This window comes from Bactrocera tryoni, chromosome 3 (genome assembly GCF_016617805.1).
Source record: "Bactrocera tryoni isolate S06 chromosome 3, CSIRO_BtryS06_freeze2, whole genome shotgun sequence".
NCBI classification, from domain to species: Eukaryota; Metazoa; Arthropoda; class Insecta; order Diptera; family Tephritidae; genus Bactrocera; species Bactrocera tryoni.
Window position 1 is genome coordinate 87,498,448 of NC_052501.1, and position 17,028 is coordinate 87,515,475.

The 17,028-nt window shown below is 32.7% G+C and overlaps 2 protein-coding genes across 7 annotated transcripts; one reads left to right on the forward strand and one right to left on the reverse strand.

The window, feature by feature from the left end:
- Positions 1 to 224: 224 nt before the first annotated feature.
- Positions 225 to 12,646, forward strand: LOC120771708 (synaptojanin-1). Of its 3 annotated transcripts, none has more exons than XM_040099855.1 (6): positions 225 to 477; positions 5,078 to 5,815; positions 6,741 to 8,173; positions 9,266 to 9,775; positions 9,850 to 10,924; positions 10,990 to 11,172. In XM_040099855.1, the coding sequence occupies exons 2-5, from the start codon at positions 5,140 to 5,142 to the stop codon at positions 10,921 to 10,923; spliced, it is 3,693 nt and encodes a 1,230-aa protein (XP_039955789.1). In that variant the 5' UTR covers positions 225 to 477; positions 5,078 to 5,139; the 3' UTR covers position 10,924; positions 10,990 to 11,172. The 3 variants fall into 3 exon arrangements, with proteins under 3 accessions (XP_039955789.1, XP_039955787.1, XP_039955788.1); XM_040099853.1 differs by lacking the exon at positions 10,990 to 11,172 and adding an exon at positions 11,529 to 12,646 and having other exon boundaries at positions 226 to 477; XM_040099854.1 differs by lacking the exon at positions 10,990 to 11,172 and adding an exon at positions 11,529 to 12,646 and having other exon boundaries at positions 226 to 469.
- LOC120771713 (outer dynein arm-docking complex subunit 4) lies at positions 12,627 to 16,590 on the reverse strand. Of its 4 annotated transcripts, none has more exons than XM_040099866.1 (3): positions 16,486 to 16,590; positions 15,782 to 15,916; positions 12,627 to 13,415 (listed from the first exon to the last, which is right to left on the reverse strand). In XM_040099866.1, the coding sequence occupies exons 2-3, from the start codon at positions 15,908 to 15,910 to the stop codon at positions 12,753 to 12,755; spliced, it is 792 nt and encodes a 263-aa protein (XP_039955800.1). In that variant the 5' UTR covers positions 15,911 to 15,916; positions 16,486 to 16,590; the 3' UTR covers positions 12,627 to 12,752. The 4 variants fall into 4 exon arrangements, with proteins under 4 accessions (XP_039955800.1, XP_039955799.1, XP_039955798.1 ...); XM_040099865.1 differs by lacking the exon at positions 16,486 to 16,590 and adding an exon at positions 16,005 to 16,102; XM_040099864.1 differs by lacking the exon at positions 16,486 to 16,590 and adding an exon at positions 15,979 to 16,080.
- Positions 16,591 to 17,028: the final 438 nt, after the last annotated feature.

Consider the following 17,028-nt stretch of genomic DNA (forward strand, 5'->3'; position numbering starts at 1 on the left):
GATAAAAAACTATTTAAATAAATAAATATGCGGTCCTTCATAACAAATTTAGTGCTATCTGTTGGTTGACAGTTTGTTCAACTTTTCTGAAACGCTGATCATTTGCTAGTGTTAGTTCCAAAATATGTTCATTAGCCATCACTTAAAACAATATTGAAACAATTAACATATATCTATAAAAATCCACCACGGTTGTACTACTATTACACCACGATGGAAATAATTGTCAAATTCGCAAAACTTTACGATTTCTTTTAGTTGAGTGAATTTTCGCACTTTTTATTCCAAAATAATTGTGCAATTATACTTGATTTTATTGGATAAATCGTTATGTACATAAAATGAAAATATAATTTGCATCAACAAGAAATTTAAATTTGCACGGTATAGTGAGCTCTGTAGTTTTGTGAAAAATCTATAACATATTGGCGTTTTTTCGACTGGAGTTTCGGAGGGCGGATATTATTTAGTAATATGGTATTTACATATAAAAAATCTATTGTAAATTATACATATGTATGTCCTCCAAAATGTGAGGGATACACATTTACAAAAAACCCCTATAGGTTTTCAGATTTTTCTGATCAAAGAATATACATATTACATATGTATGTATTTTATAATTTTAGGCAAATAATATGATTGCATTTATATATGTGTGGATGTGTATACATTTACTTATATTGTATTACAAATTACTACCGTTAGAAGAAATATGCAATGGCTCAACTTAGCATTCGGAGAACTCCATGACCGGATGTACTGAATCGTTCTATAATATAACTTATGTCTTCATTGTGGGAAGTTAGCTAGTATGTAAATATAAATCCGAATGATATTAAGTTAATGACGTTATGCTCAGTGCAGTTTACTAAAATCCGACGTATTTTTTCATGTACATATCTATAATGTGTTAGTTCTGTTTAACAATTGTAGTTTTATATTCTACCATAAGGAAACAAAGTAATGTACTGTAAAAGACCCAGCATAAAAGACAATGGCAGGGTTACTATATATTGGAAACTCTAAAATTGCATTCAAATTATTTTGATGACGGTCAGGAATACGAAACTGTCTATTCGAGAGCACGCGCACAATTATTTCTCAGGTGCTTTCCACCGCTACATAAACAATCCATTTAAATTAATTAATTTTTTTTTTAAATTTCTTAAACAACTGTTTTTCAGAAGTACAGGTATATAAAGCCAGCGTTAAAAGAAAGTGTACAACACTTGTTTATTACATTGCTTGTTTTATTTCAGTTTTTGCTAAGTGATATAATGTAACTATTTACATTTTTTTAAATGGTGTTTAATACTCTTCAAATTGATGAAAAAACAAAAACAAAATTCTTACAACAATATGAAAGCCTAAAATAGGTCATACTTCTGCCGTCAAAAGAAAGTATACAAAATAACAATAAATGATGGAAACATATTTTTCGTACTTTGTATGTTTTCCATTTGCTCTAATTATGACTTGCACACGTCGCGACATTGAATTGAGAAGATTTTCTGTTACTTCCGGTAACAGAAAATCTTCTTGTCATTCTTCTGCAATGACAACATTTTCTATCCAAATTGGAACTATCTTCAAAACTCTTCCTTTTAAGAATGGAGAAATCCTACCGATTAATAATCTTTTTGGATTTTTTTTAGATCGAAATTGCGGCCGCAATCGTGGACATCGTACAGGAACTTTTTTACGTGTCATCTCAACAATTTATTTAACTATTATACACCCACTAAATAAACATAAAAATTCTTTTGTATTCAGTATAAATCTTTTTAAAATTAAAAAAACTGGACCGGTTAGTTAATTTAAACATTACAAAAAAATCGTAAAATCAGTGATTGTTCGAAAGGGCACACTAAGGGGCCATCCATAAATTACGTCACACGAATTTAAGGACTTTTTAACTCCTCCCCCCGTCCTTGTCACAAGTTGTCACATTTTGAACTATACAAAACCTTCTTTAGTTCGGATCATGTTTTTAAAGATCGGTAATTCAGTAAGCTTGTGAACGTCAGTGGCATGAGTGTCTGCATTGGAAGATGAATGTTTTCCATTACGAATAGCTACATACATATGTAGTATGAGTATGTTACAGCTTCAGGTGATCCTTCACCATCTTTTTTATTTAGAATTCCCGCATACACCGATGGAATAAGCTTATGTTTTTCAGTGACGACAAAATCATGATCTGACAATTGAACACGGTAATCAGGGTGCATTAATATTGGCGCTTGAGCATTTGCTGCTGTAATGCCTAAAGATACACGTGCTATATCATCCACTGATAAAAAATACTTGGTCTGGACCTAAAATTGAAGCCACAGATTCGAGATTTCATATAGTAGCTGTAAAAAATTGTCCATCCTTATGCTTTGAAATGTGATGTCACAAAGGTTTTGACCCCCCCCCCCCTGCCCCTTGTCACACAATGTCACTTCTGAATGATAAATATGGTAGTAAATATACAATATGTATGTCCTCGCATTTTTATTAAAATAACTCTTACATTGACTAATATATTCGGTATATAGTTTGCTAAGTAGGAAATCACTATATCTAAGATGCTGGACAACGTATCACCAATTCGAAATTGTGTTTTTGTTTTTATTTATTATGATTCGCTACATAACATTATATATGTACATACATACATATTAATACGACATTTTAAACTTTTGCTGTCAAATATAACATGGGGTATTTCACCCATTTTTGACTCTAAACTAACTACAATTATATATATACAATTTTATACATTCACTTAATTTTTCTAAGATTGATTACTTATTGGCCGATATATAAGATAGAAAAAAAACTGTAGTTGAAAATAAATTTTATTATTTATAAGGAAGCAGGAGGATTAACTCGATTTCTGTCCACACAAGGACACAATGTTATCAAAAAAAACGTCCTCTGAATTTCTTTATATTGACCAATATATAATACGTTATGAAATCAACAAGAAATACCCCGATGTTAGCCATTTTTGAAACAACGTACACTGGTCGATTTCATAGGCCAAAAATAAAAAAATAAAAGTTTGAAATTTACCACTGTTTGCATCAAGGCTATTTCTTAAAACACCAATAAAACTACCGGTAAATACATTTTTGGTCTATCCCATTCGTAGGGGCTACGAAAAGCAAGAGAATTGAGGCAATAGAAACACACGGACTGTGCAGTGAAAATAGCTGAAAAATTAGCTCTTATAATAAATTAAATTGCGATTGTTATGATCCCTGTCTCGCCCTTAAATAAATCAAGTTTGTTTATATTAGTTAATGTTTTCTAAGTCTATGCTTTTGATTTCAGCTGCAACTTTTTGCAACTTTCTTTATTATTCATGTTATTCTACCAGGCATGCGATTTTTTGTGAGTTATTTTTTATAATTTTTTTGTATTTATGTGTATGTAAGTATATTCGTGCATATTTTATTGTTTTTATTTTTTTTTTTCATCATACATATATACACATATTTTAGCTTTGGTTTTCATTTTATCATTTTCTCACTTTTATCAAATGTTTGTTTTATACGTACTTTTATTTAGGCACATCATATTGGTGTAAACTTTCACGCCTACATATATATGTATTTTTGAATTCTAGTGTTTAGAAAATGTGTGAAGAAATATCATTTATCACCGAAGCAAATTTAATAAAGCTTCATTATTTACTTATTAAAAGCTTCGTTAACAAAAAACTTGATATTAACTTAAAAAGTTTCAAAGGAAAAACAGTTATCCTGAGCCAATAAAGATCTCAGAATCTGATGTTGAAGTTGATATAAAAAAATTTTTGGACCACATTGTGTCAGAATTGTAATTAATGAACGGAATGAGTCCTCTAATTACCTATTATCAATAGGAATATGTGGCTTTGATGGCAATTCTGGTCAGAGCGAATATAAGCAGAAATTTGAAAATAATAATTTGGAAGACAATAATTTATTTATCACGGCATATGTCCCTGTATAACTGATAATAAAATCGCAAAATGATGAAGAGCACAAACAAATTTGGAAAAACTGCAGAAAGACCTTCGTCCACCCGCTATTGCCGTCCTGTTGGAATTCAATTTCAAAAGGAATGAGTTTAATAAACCCTCAATGCATTAGATTTGCGCTAGCTCCTGCAAAGGAATTAACTTCAAAATATTTCTGGTATTATCTTCCTTCGTCAGTCCGTAAAATTTTAATTCACGCTCCTAATGTTATTCACTATGCACCAGTTTCAATTGTAGAGCTCTCATAAGAATCTGCTGAGTCAAGCAATAAGGACGTTAAGATGTATCGACTCCATCATACATGAAAAAACTAACGGATCGCTACACATCAGGACTTGCTAAACCGATTGCTTTTGAGCTTAGATCCTTTTATCACCAGTCAAAGAAACTATCATGCAAAAGTAAATCAATTTTATTAAAATCAGTTTTTGATTTAGTTGAATAATATTAAAAAAATCCTTTTTTCGTTTATCAAATTTTTTAATTTAATATAATTAATTAAAATTTGTTACCATGGGGGGGTGGCAGAGTGGAAAACGGGAGAGGGAGATTTTAAAAAGCTTTGGCAAAAGTTTCACTTTTATATATGCAGTGGAAGTATTTTTGGCCGCTGATTCCATACAAGACCGACCACTGTGCAACGGCACATTATTATGACAGAGAGTCTCCTCGAATTTCATTTATGTATTCCACAGAGTGGGGGATATTTTCGGTAAAAAGGGAAATGAATTTTTCCTCTTTCGAAAGGAAGATAGCACACTTTGAAGGCACTACTTTTGCAAAATGCAAGTTTCTGACGTAGTTCTTTAATGAGTTAGGACACAAACAACCGTTAGGTGAAAAAACTATAGTACTACGAAAAAAGTTGTATATCAATCAGCCAGAAGGTATACGAATTTACTTGGACTCTAAACTTGGAAATATTTAAAATTAAACAACAAACTCTATTTTTAAAAAAATACAGTATAAATTAACTTGTGAGAATACTTCCAAATCTTCAATAGTTGTATTAAGGTTTTGTTATAGTTTACATTATATACGGTTTTTATTTTATTTCAGATGTCTTAGCCGGTGAAAAACAAAAAATTGGCAGAACTGAATATATAAAGTTTTATTAAGAAATGGCAATGTCAAAGGTCATGCGGGTGCTGGAAAAATCTATTCCACCATCACCTTATAGCGTTCTTTTAGAGCATCGAAATAAGAGTGATAGCATTCTTTTTGAATCTCATGCGGTCGCTTTGCTCTCCACTCAGGAAACTGATGTAATACGAAAGCAGTATGCAAAATTGTGTGATGCTTACGGTTGTCTTGGTGTGCTGCAACTAAATGCGGGAGAAAGTACTGTTTTGTTTCTGGTGCTTGTCACTGGCTGTGTCTCAATGGGAAAAATCTGTGATGTTGAAGTTTTTCGAATTACGCAGACACAATTCGTGGCTTTGCAAAATGCAGCTCCGAATGAAGACAAAATATCGGAGTGTCGCAAGCTGTTGAACTCGGGAACTTTTTACTTTGCACATTCGAATCCTTCGATGATGAGTAGTTTACAAAAGTTTGATATAACTTTATGTGCTCAACGGAGGCAAAAGATATCTGAGACTGACAATCGTTTCTTTTGGAATCGAATGATGCACATACATATGCTCCGTTTCGGTGTAGATTGTCAATCATGGCTCCTGAAGGCAATGTGTGGTTCTGTGGAAGTTCGCACGGTGTATGTTGGAGCTAAACAGGCCCGCGCCGCCATCATATCTCGATTAAGTTGCGAGCGTGCCGGCACACGATTTAATGTTCGAGGTATGTAATGAATGTTTTGTATACCGAATCTAAACTCTATATATGAATACAGGATTTTCTAATAAGACTGACATGATTTCTTTAAAAAAAAAACACACTAATTGTTAGTGTAATCAATGACTTAAAATAACCCTACCAGAAGTAGTCTAATGGTGTTAAAATAAAACTTCTTCGAGGCCATTCAATGTCACGATTTCTTGAAATAATCGAATCTCCACACTTTTCTCGCAATAATTTGGTTGATGCACGTGCTGTGTGGCACGGCGCCCAGTCTTTTTGGAACCAGATGTTGTCAAGATTAACTTCTTCCAATTACAGCCATAAAGAATACGTTAACGGTGTCACCAACTTCATTTCGAAAGAAGTACGTACCGGTACCGATGATTTTATTGAACCAAAAACCACACCTACGTGCCAATTTAGGTGAATGTAATGGTTGTTCAAGAATAATTTGTGGATCTTTGCACAAGAATCGACAGTTTTGCTTATTAATTCGACAAAAAGCGACAATTCGGCAATTGGAGAACGTTTATTTTGATAATAAAATTGAATAATATGTAAATGTTTCCTCTTGCGTATCTCTTTCTACGATAAATTGTAAACATTACTGACTATAATGAAGAAAAAATTACAGATCATATTAAAAATGGCCGAAAGAAAACTTTGAAATCATATCATCCTTATTGGAAAACCCGGCAATAAAGTTTTTTCCTTATATAATTTAGTGCTTTAGTGAAAATATATTCAATTTACTTATTTTTTTTTTTTTTTAAATTTCAGAAACTTATATTTAAATTAAAAACTGTATTTTAGGAATATTTTCACCAACATTAAAATTTAATATATTTTTTTAACAAAATGTATGTTCTGTTATACTATCTGCTATTATGATATATTTTATTTCATAATTATACTTCTTCTTAAGGCACCAACGATGAGGGGCATGTTGCTAACTTTGTTGAGACCGAACAGGTTATATATGTGGATAGTGATGTGACTAGTTATATTCAAACACGTGGATCGGTTCCTCTTTTTTGGGAGCAACCAGGTGTACAAGTTGGCTCACACAAAGTGAAATTATCACGAGGGTTTGAAGCTTCTGCGGCAGCATTTGATCGTCATATGGTGATGATGAAACAACGGTACGGATATCAGGCGATTATAAACCTTTTGGGTACTTCGATGATTGGTAGTAAGGAAGGTGAGGCAATGTTAAGCAATGAATTCCAAAAACACCATAATATGTCCACCCACAAAGATGTTTCACATATTATATTTGATTATCATCAAGAGTGTCGAGGTGGTAATTTTGGTGCGCTTTTGAAACTGAAAGAGCGCTTAGGAGTTTGCGGTGTAAACTATGGATTTTTCCATGCTTCCCAAGGGCAAGCACTACGTGAACAATTTGGTGTTATTCGCACTAATTGCCTCGATTGTTTGGACCGCACCAATTGCGTTCAAACGTTCTTGGGCTTAGACATGCTCAATCAACAAATTGAAGCTTTAAAGTTGGGAGAGAAAAAACAAAATTTCTCCAGATTTGAAGAAATATTTCGGCAAATGTGGGTAAATAACGGTAATGAAGTTAGTAAAATCTATGCAGGTACTGGAGCTATACAAGGTGGCTCCAAACTAATGGACGGAGCACGATCTGCCGCTCGTACTATACAGAATAATTTGTTAGATAATTCAAAACAGGAAGCAATTGATATTTTATTACTTGGATCAACACTATCGTCAGAATTAGCTGATCGAGCTCGAATATTATTGCCATCGAATATGCTGCATGCGCCAACTACAGTTTTGAGGGAAATGTGCAAACGCTTTGCTGAGTATGTAGTTCCGCGTACCTGTCGCGTCGCAGTTGGTACCTATAATGTAAACGGTGGTAAACATTTTAGAAGCATTGTTTTTAAAGACTCTTTGTCTGATTGGTTACTTGATTGCCACGCATTGGCACGAGCTAAGGCTCTAGTCAACGTGAACAATCCATCGGAGAACGCCTGCGATCCGGTTGATATATATGCGATTGGTTTTCAAGAGATCGTTGATTTGAATGCCTCTAACATTGTAGCTGCCAGCACAGATAATGCCAAATTATGGGCAGAGGAATTACAAAAGACTATTTCTCGAGATAATGATTATGTCCTTCTCACATATCAACAATTAGTAGGTGTGTGTTTATATATATATGTTCGACCTGAGCATGCGCCATTTATTCGTGATGTTGCCATTGATTGTGTTAAAACGGGACTAGGGGGCACCACTGGAAATAAGGGAGCATGTGCGATACGCTTTGTTTTTCATGGAAGTTCGATGTGCTTCGTCTGCGCTCATTTTGCTGCTGGTCAATCACAGGTAATAGATAATAGATACTTAGTTCTTTATATTAATATTTAGTTAACGGTTTTTATAAAAGTTATAATGGTATAACTCAAATGCTACTATATATTTGAATGACTTTTAAGCTTGAGTTAGACGCAGTTGTATCTGTTTGGAATAGGTTTTTTACAATACCCACATACATATGTAGTTGTATTTAAATGTATGTACATCTAATAGACAGATTAAAACATTTATATCGGTTTAAAGAAAAACACGTTGTATGGAAATTCGTTTTAAATAACTACCAACGACATCTATTCTCTTCAGATCTGAGAACAGACAAAAATCACAGATGCTCAGTTTCAGAGAATAAGTGTATGCAAAAAAAAGTTTAAGCCTAATTCTGGTAATTTGTTATTGAATTCCTTTTTTGTTGCACTGTGTACTGTTTTGATGAAACGTAAACTTCTTACTTTTATTTTAATGAGACCGTTTTTACGTTATTTCGTTACTGCAACATTCTAGTAATCGAGAGCTAGTAGTTGAATTCTACATCTTCAACATAGTGAATGAAAATATATATCATATAACTTTATTAATTGTTGATTATGCGGTATAGTCCAGACGAATAACTGTGGTTTGAACCTGCATTGAAATTATGGATTCAAGTTTAATATATCTATGTGACATATCAACAAAAAAATCAGATTTATTATGCTTCCAATGCCGCACAAGTTTGATCAGTTCGTTGTTGGTTGTATTCGATTGTCCGCCCTCGCAGTACTCATTTTACTTATAGTTTTTTCATCTTTATAGTGTGCTATCTCGAAGCACTTCATTTTATATTATACAAAATCTTAAATTATTATTAAATTTTACACCCTAGATTATACAAAAGCGTTTCATAAGAAATTGATATCTAGTTGATATTGATTGATATCTCAGGAACTACTTGACCAATTCTGACCAAATTTGGCACATTATTTTGATTTTCTTATGTTTCGATTTGAAAATGGGCGAAATCGGACAACAATCACTTCTACTTCCCATATACATATAAAAATATAAATTCCATATAAGTGTTCAAAACGTTTCCACATAAGTTTCTTTTTAAATTAATTATAGGTTGCTGAGCGTAACGCAGATTATGCTGAAATAACCAGAAAGTTAGCGTTTCCAATGGGACGTACTCTAAAGTCGCATGATTGGGTATTTTGGTGTGGAGATTTTAACTATAGAATCGACATGGAAAAGGATGATTTGAAAGAAGCTATACAGAACGAAGATCTCACATCTGTACTGTTGAATGATCAGCTGCGTAAGGAGCAAGAAGCGGGCAATGTCTTCAGCGATTTTCTTGAAGGAGAAATCAATTTCGATCCTACGTACAAATATGATTTGTTTAGTGATGAATATGATACGTCAGAAAAACAACGTGCACCTGCTTGGACTGATCGTGTATTATGGCGTCGACGTAAAGCTTTGGCAGCAGAAACAGATGTCAATAGTGTCGAATGGAATCCAGGAAGACTTATTCATTATGGTCGCTCAGAGTTGAAGCAAAGTGACCATCGCCCAGTTATTGCCATTATTGATGCAGAAATAGTGGAAATTGATTCACAGCGTCGACGCGAGGTTTGGAGAAACATAAATATTTTTCTTGTTTTTGTAATTGCATACATTTTTGTTTTATCCTTTGATGTTTTTAGGTTTTTGAACAGGTTATAAGAGACTTAGGTCCACCTGATTCTACCATTGTGGTGCACGTAAAAGAGGATGTCGTTTGTGACGACGGGCCAACTATCTATGACGAAGCAGTCATGTCTACCCTTATTCAGGAATTGTCGAAGTTGGGTGAAGTTACTTTGGTTCGATATGTAGAGGACACAATGTGGGTAACATTTCGAGATGGTGAATCAGCATTACATGCGAGTAATAAAAAATATATTCGTATTTGTGGTTTGGAGCTACAACTTCAACTAAAGACTGCAAATTGGCAGCCATTAGTTGACAATGAAATTGAGTTGTGCACAACCAACACAATACCCTTGTGCTCGAATCCTCAAGAACAAGCACAGTTATTCAGTAGTTCACCTGACATTCCGAGACGTTCTAAACAGCCTCCTGGGCGACCAGCACCAGCTCGCCCACCTATGCCACTGTCACCAAAAAGTTCGCCTCGTCATCATCCACACGTTGGAGTTATTAGTGTCGTCCCTGATATGGTGCAATCTAAACTCTCCAAACCTTTAATGACACAACCCTTACAGCCCTTACCAATTTCGCCTCAAAACAATCAAAAGAACAATAAAACGTCTAGCAATGAAAGTATTTCGTCTTCTAAATCACAGTCACCAACTGAAACTCAACAATGTTCTCCATTACATTCGTCATCTGCAGTTTCACCAGTTGAGTTTCCCGATGGACAATTCCCCCCTACTCCTCCAAGGCAAAGCAAAAATTCTACACCAGTATCCACACCAATACGTCAACCGAAACAAGAAGGTACTTCAACTTTTTACGATGGTAGTGCTAACATATATGAAGAAATACAAGAAGAAATGCCAGCGCCTAGACATCCACCACCTCCATTTCCATCAATTGCAAACCAAGAAATTGCTCCCATTGCTTCTGTTGAAAGTCCTCGTAGACAAGTAGTAGGAACACATTCGACACCAATAGGTCCTCCACCACCTTTGCCGGCGCGGCGCGGACCTCCACCCATACCCAATCGCAGTGGAAATGCACCACCACTTCCTACTCGACCAGGCAATAACAATTGAAGTAAGTACTAAAAAGATATATGTACTTTTCACTTATTTTTACATAATTATATTTTATATTCTTAGTTATATCTTCACAATACCTGAGTTTGCATTCTTTGAAGAATAAATCTTGCATAATATGTTTTGATGGTAAATGAACCATTTTCGAACTGGTTCTAGTTAATTTCATACTGTATCACTTAAAATGTGAAGTATCATTAAGTGCGTATACTTTTCTATGAGATTTGAGTAACCGTGAGCTAAAAATCAATGAAATATTATTTTCGCCACTTTGTTTGGCTTTGTACCGTTAGGCAAATAACGTTAAGTTAAAATATTGAGTATGGGGCTACCAAAAATGTGTGATTTCTTTTAGGTATGAATAGACATTTTTATGAAACAGTTTTGGTTGATATATCAACATTAACGTCTTTTAACTTTTTTGATACTTCGTCAACTTATTCTGGAATTTCTTTAATGCAATCCGACACTGGATAATTAACCCGGGGACGAAACCGTTTCCTTAGCCTATATATGTACATGTATACACTAATATACTTTTTAATATTTTTTTTAAAACTAAGCAATTAAAACTTTTATATTACTATTTATATATTTGTCAGGTACTAATTTCAACATCGCACGCTTATACTTCTTTCCCGTGTTATTGTATTGATTGTAGCAAATTTGATGTAATAATACTTACTTTGAGGCATTAATGGATTTATTTCTGCAACATGAAAATAATAATAAAAAAGTGTTATATCTTCAACTTCTATGGGAACCTGGCATAGCTATTTTATGAATTTCATCACAATGAAAAATTTTAAAAAGAAAGAACTTTTATGCCAAATAAATAGAAATATGAAGAAAAATTAAAACGTTTTTCATACGTACTTATTTCTTTATTGCATTAGTAAAACTTCAGATTTATTTGCTTTTCAGTTGTTATTTGCAAGCGTATTATATGATGCGTATTTTAGGTATCTACATACGTATGTAGTATAAAGTTTTAAACCATCACATTATTATTGTTCAAGTGGTGTTGCTGGAGCTATAAAATTGAATGTAAAACCATAATTATTATGATAATTATATCTAAGTTATTAAATTTATTAGTTCTATATTTTTATAGTTTATTTTTAATAGAAATAGACTGCAATACAAAAGCTGACATTCCGTAATACAATTGAATTTATCAGATAAACTTTTAAAAGAGTATAATATTCGCTATCCAAAAATGTAGCCTGTAGCCACTTAAGGTAAAACTAGTCAGAAAAGCTCAAATGCAATTAAATGAAACAAATTTAGATATGTATATTTATACTAAGTTTGCTTAATTGTTAAAGAAAATAAAATTCAATTCAATTAAGTTAAACCAAATAACAAAGTTAAATTACATAAACAAATGCGTTTATGTTGATATTGTTGAAAGTATTTTATAGTATAAATAAATATAGCAATGTAAACATGCAGGTCAGGAAGTTATTGTTGCTGCTAGTAAAATCCACTACTTATAACATATTAATCTCAGTATGTGAACGTAGAATCCTAAGGCTTAATTTAGCATGATATTTGTGCATTGTAATGACATATAAAAAATTGCTTGTCTTTGGTTAAAATTTATAATTAAATAAGTATAGGCGAAAGCCCATGCACATTTGAAAATGTTAATTATAATCCCTATAAATGTTACATTGTAAAAACGCATATACATATAAATAAAGCTATAATAAATCAATATACTAATATTGCAATTTCCTTTAGTTTGATTATGTTGAGCTAACCCATATATGTATGTATATAGATATGTAAAGTTTCTAGTAATTCACTTATATAAAATTGTTCTAAAACCAGTCTGGTAGAGGTTCTTGGGGAAGGTTTTTGTAACTTGTGAGTGATGTACAAGGACGTTGTTGTCGCCAAAATTCTTGTCGTTTTATTAGAAAGTTAACAGCTTCATTTGCATGATTGGAAATATTTTCCGAGTTTGTATCGGCTCGAACTAAATCCGGGTGTTTCAACAGTTTTTCTAAATACTCCTTGTCAACGCATAATTCACCTAACAATTTGCGAGCGTTGAGTCGTTCAATTTCGTCTCTGGATAGTTTTGGGCGATTCGAATGTTGTACATTTTTTTGAGATTGTTTATTGCTGTTAGATTTAGTAGAAATTTTATTATTCGCAGACTTGAGTGCAATGTTGAGCGATGAACATTTACTAGTTCCTATAGTATTCTCAATGGCTTCTTGAGTTTTTTGAACACCCAATCGAAAGGAATATAATTCGGGACGTGCGCGTAAGCCTTGGTGGAAGAACATTAGACTCTGTTCGAATTGACCAAGAAAATAGAGGGATTCTGCTTTTTGGAAAATTGCTCGAATATTATTTTTGTCTTCAGTGAGTGCAGTTTCCGCATCCTGTAATGCTTTTGATGGCTCCCCTAGCAAAAGGTAACATTTACTTCGAGAAACCAACGCATTTATGTCAGTTCCATTTAGTTCGAGAGCCTGAAAATGTAAATAAAGGATACGTTTAATATAAAATTTTATAATAAATTGTATGAGTAATTATTAAGACTAGTTCCAATTGCTCGAACCTGTGAAAAGAAATATACGGCGTTTTCTGGATTGGCGTTTTTAATTTCTTTCAACCCCAATGCTATAATGGAATTAATGTCTGCCTCATCCGGTATTTGCATGATTTCATTACGATCCTGTTTATGTTTTATTTGCAGGCTTTGTTTAATGTCGTAAGTGCCGGCGCTTACAGCTGCTGCTCTATCTTTATCAGTATAGAAGTCTACAAAATTTTCTTTTGTTTTTTTTTTTAATAATTGATCCTCGGTTTTTCTTCGCGCAGCACGCAATTCTGCCTCAATACGGTTTCCGCGACCTCCAACTCCACTTTTTTCTACATCGTCAGCAAATTTTACAGTCTTGCGATTGCTATTTAAATTTCGGCCACCTGGGATAGCGTTAGACAAGCTTTTCCCATTATAAGAATGTCTTGTACGTGGCGAAGAATAGTACCGGGCTTGATTTAGTTTGCGTGATGATTCATCTATTGACTCTTCGTCTGCAGTTATTCCGATTCTTATAAAACTTTGAAGTAATTCTTGTTCTTTATCAACATCTAAAATGTTTTTCATAACACTTGACATATTGGCGGAAAGAAGTTTGATCCAAAAAATACGCCTATGAATATGCTAAAACTGAATTTTCCATTCAACATTTACGTTTAAAATTTGTTCAATGAATCCACAAGCATATCTGTATTAGGTTATTGCTCGAGAAAAAATCATATGGGTGGGACGGAAGTTAAAATGTACATGAGCGTATAATTATCTAAATTCTAACACAATAAATAAATCCTTTTTAGGACATATTTTCCTATACAATTGTATATATATATTTTATCTTATTATAATTTGGTAGTATTGATATCTAAGAGCTAGCTAAGTCAAGAAATTGACAAATGTCGAGATTTGCTTTCCTTCGATGATTAATGCTATTTAATATATTATACAACCCTAATGTGAAATACGCGTTGTTAAGTGAAATTAAAGTTTGTGTTGCTTGGGAACATGTGATAATCGATAGCTAATCTACCAGATTTGGAAAATTATATATTGTACACATTCGGCTAAAATTACTACGAATTTGTGCAAATGTATGAATTAATTGCAATTTAGGTTTAATTTTAATAGCCTAATAGACGATAAACGTCTACGAATTTGTGAGTTACATGACGTTGTGTTGCATAATACTTTCATTTTGTAATTTCGTAGTATTATCTGCTATGATCACTATTTAATCCATATATGTATGTATATATATCCCCAGAGTTACTGTTAGGCAACTTAATTCACAATTAAGTTCCGTTCAAAGATCAATCCGTCAGGCAGATTTTTTTTAATTCAAAACGTTACTTTTTAAAGATGATGAGACGTAAGAAGCTCGCAAAATAATATAATTAATTAAATGATTTCAGAACCTAAGTTAATTTATAATAATGAAATTCTTGAGAACTAGGGGAAAAATTTTTGTTTATTCCAACTAAATCTTGTTTGTGTTAAATATTAATTGTGGTTTTAGGTAAAATGTGGTTTTCAATGATCTAAGACCGAATTAATTGTGTGTTCAGTTAAAAGTTATATGTATGAGCATACTTTAAAAAGGAAATGGGAGAATTTTCTGTCGGAATCTTTTTTACTGCAACTTAACGGGTATCACTTGATATTTGTACTTGTTTACTACATTATATATTCATATCGGCTTAGTTGATAGATAGATGGATAATTAGAACAATTAATAAACACTAAAAGATCTGAAAACATTCTACCAGACGAGCTACACGACAATGAAACGAAAGAAGAATCTTTATTTATACATACATATGTAGGTAAATGAAAGCATTACCAAGTGAATAGTAACGGTCTACGATCATGTGTTTCAAAATTATGACACAAAAATTGCTTTACACTAAAATTTCCTCCCCTTGCCTTGATCATCTGTATCGAAAATACTTGCTTTGAAAATTCACATGCGCTAATAGGAAATAAAATAAAATAACAAATTAAGTGCCTATTTGTTTTGTTAACACCATGAAAAAAATTTAATAAATAAAAAATTAGGCATTATTTATGTATACAGTTCTGCTAATGATACATTTATTTAAACGAATATTGGATTCTCTGATATTTCTATGGTATGATGTATTCACATAATCTGTTCCGAAGGGCGATGTTCCTTTAGTCCAGAACTCCGAATTTACTTAAATATTGGGAAGTAAAATTTGTATTTTGTAAATATTTAATAAATAAATAAATTTAGCTTTTTGTGATTTCAACTTCACCGTCTTTTGCATTAAGTACCTTATTGTAACCTATTAAAGCTTTATCGTATTCTCGAACTTTCATATGATTGTGAGACTGATCACATAACAGTTTAATGCAGGTCTCCAGTTCCTCCAACGGGTCGACTTTATTTCTTCTACGCGGCATTATGCACTATAAAAAACGTTAAATATACAAAATTATATTTATTTTTTATGCCAACCGAATGACTTTACATAGCTATTGCTTCCGAGATACTGACAAGTTGGCGAATATTTGAAGTTAATTGTTTACTTGGTGCTTAATGAAATGTAATCAAATGGGACAAAAAAATACTTGAATAAATGGCAAAAAACTTTTTCAAGGAAAACTTCGACTGTGGAAATCAACGCATTCAAAAGTATGTAAATAAGATAGCTTGTAGGAAATGATCCCAATTTAAAAACATGAATTATATTTTCTTAGGCTTGCTTTTAATATACGAGTATGTATAAAACTCCAAATATTTCTCTGAATAAAATGTTTAATTGTAATATATACATATATCCCTATGGTAAATTTTATTTTGCGAAAAATGTGCATGTGTGTACGTAGTATGTAGATGAAAAAGCGAAAATATAACTTAAACAAAAATATTGCAGAAGTAGACCTGACTAAATTTATTATTCTGATTCAAATCTTCAACTTGTAAGCATCAGTGTACAATTACAAATCGATGAAATATAATATATTTGCCAGACTACCGAGGTAAAATAATTAGTTTATCTGCTGATTTGAGCTATATAAACTGCGTTTTATTTTGCTCTACAGGGATGCCTTCACCACTGAGTAATATTTACACAAACACGCAAATTCGGAAATGATGACATTTAGAAGTGCACCAATTCATCTAGGTTGCATGCTATGACAAGCAGTAATAAAATTTAATAAACAACCATTAACTATGACTATGTAGTTTTATATTAACTCGTAAGTTTGAGTAGTTGTTGCTTTGCCTGCTTGTCGGTCTTTCAACCGGTTTCCCCGCTTAATTCTCTTCACTCACAATTTACAAATTGCTTTGATTGTCCTTTGCTTAATGTGACAATTTCCTAAAGAACTTAATTGCATGGGGAGGGAGGAAATGTTCCTGAAAGTTTTTGTTTGCAAAAAATGGTTTCCATTTTTTTACATATACATACTTATATGTATGTGCGTAGTATATGGTACATTTGTATGTAGTGCGTATGCTACACAGTATATGTATGTATTTCCTCAGAAATATTTCAACTGTTATAATTTATGTT

What these genes read in the sequence shown, in the direction of transcription:
- LOC120771713 (XM_040099862.1), bottom strand. Translation starts at nt 14,068, where the DNA reads ATGTCAAGTGTTATGAAAAACATTTTAGATGTTGATAAAGAACAAGAA. An exon ending in CCGTATATTTCTTTTCACAG is followed by an intron (nt 13,416 to 13,504) that starts GTTCGAGCAATT and finishes TTACATTTTCAG; the next exon opens with GCTCTCGAACTAAATGGAAC.
- LOC120771708 (XM_040099855.1), top strand. Translation starts at nt 5,140, where the DNA reads ATGGCAATGTCAAAGGTCATGCGGGTGCTGGAAAAATCTATTCCACCA. An exon ending in TTGCTGCTGGTCAATCACAG is followed by an intron (nt 8,174 to 9,265) that starts GTAATAGATAAT and finishes AATTAATTATAG; the next exon opens with GTTGCTGAGCGTAACGCAGA. An exon ending in ATTCACAGCGTCGACGCGAG is followed by an intron (nt 9,776 to 9,849) that starts GTTTGGAGAAAC and finishes TGATGTTTTTAG; the next exon opens with GTTTTTGAACAGGTTATAAG.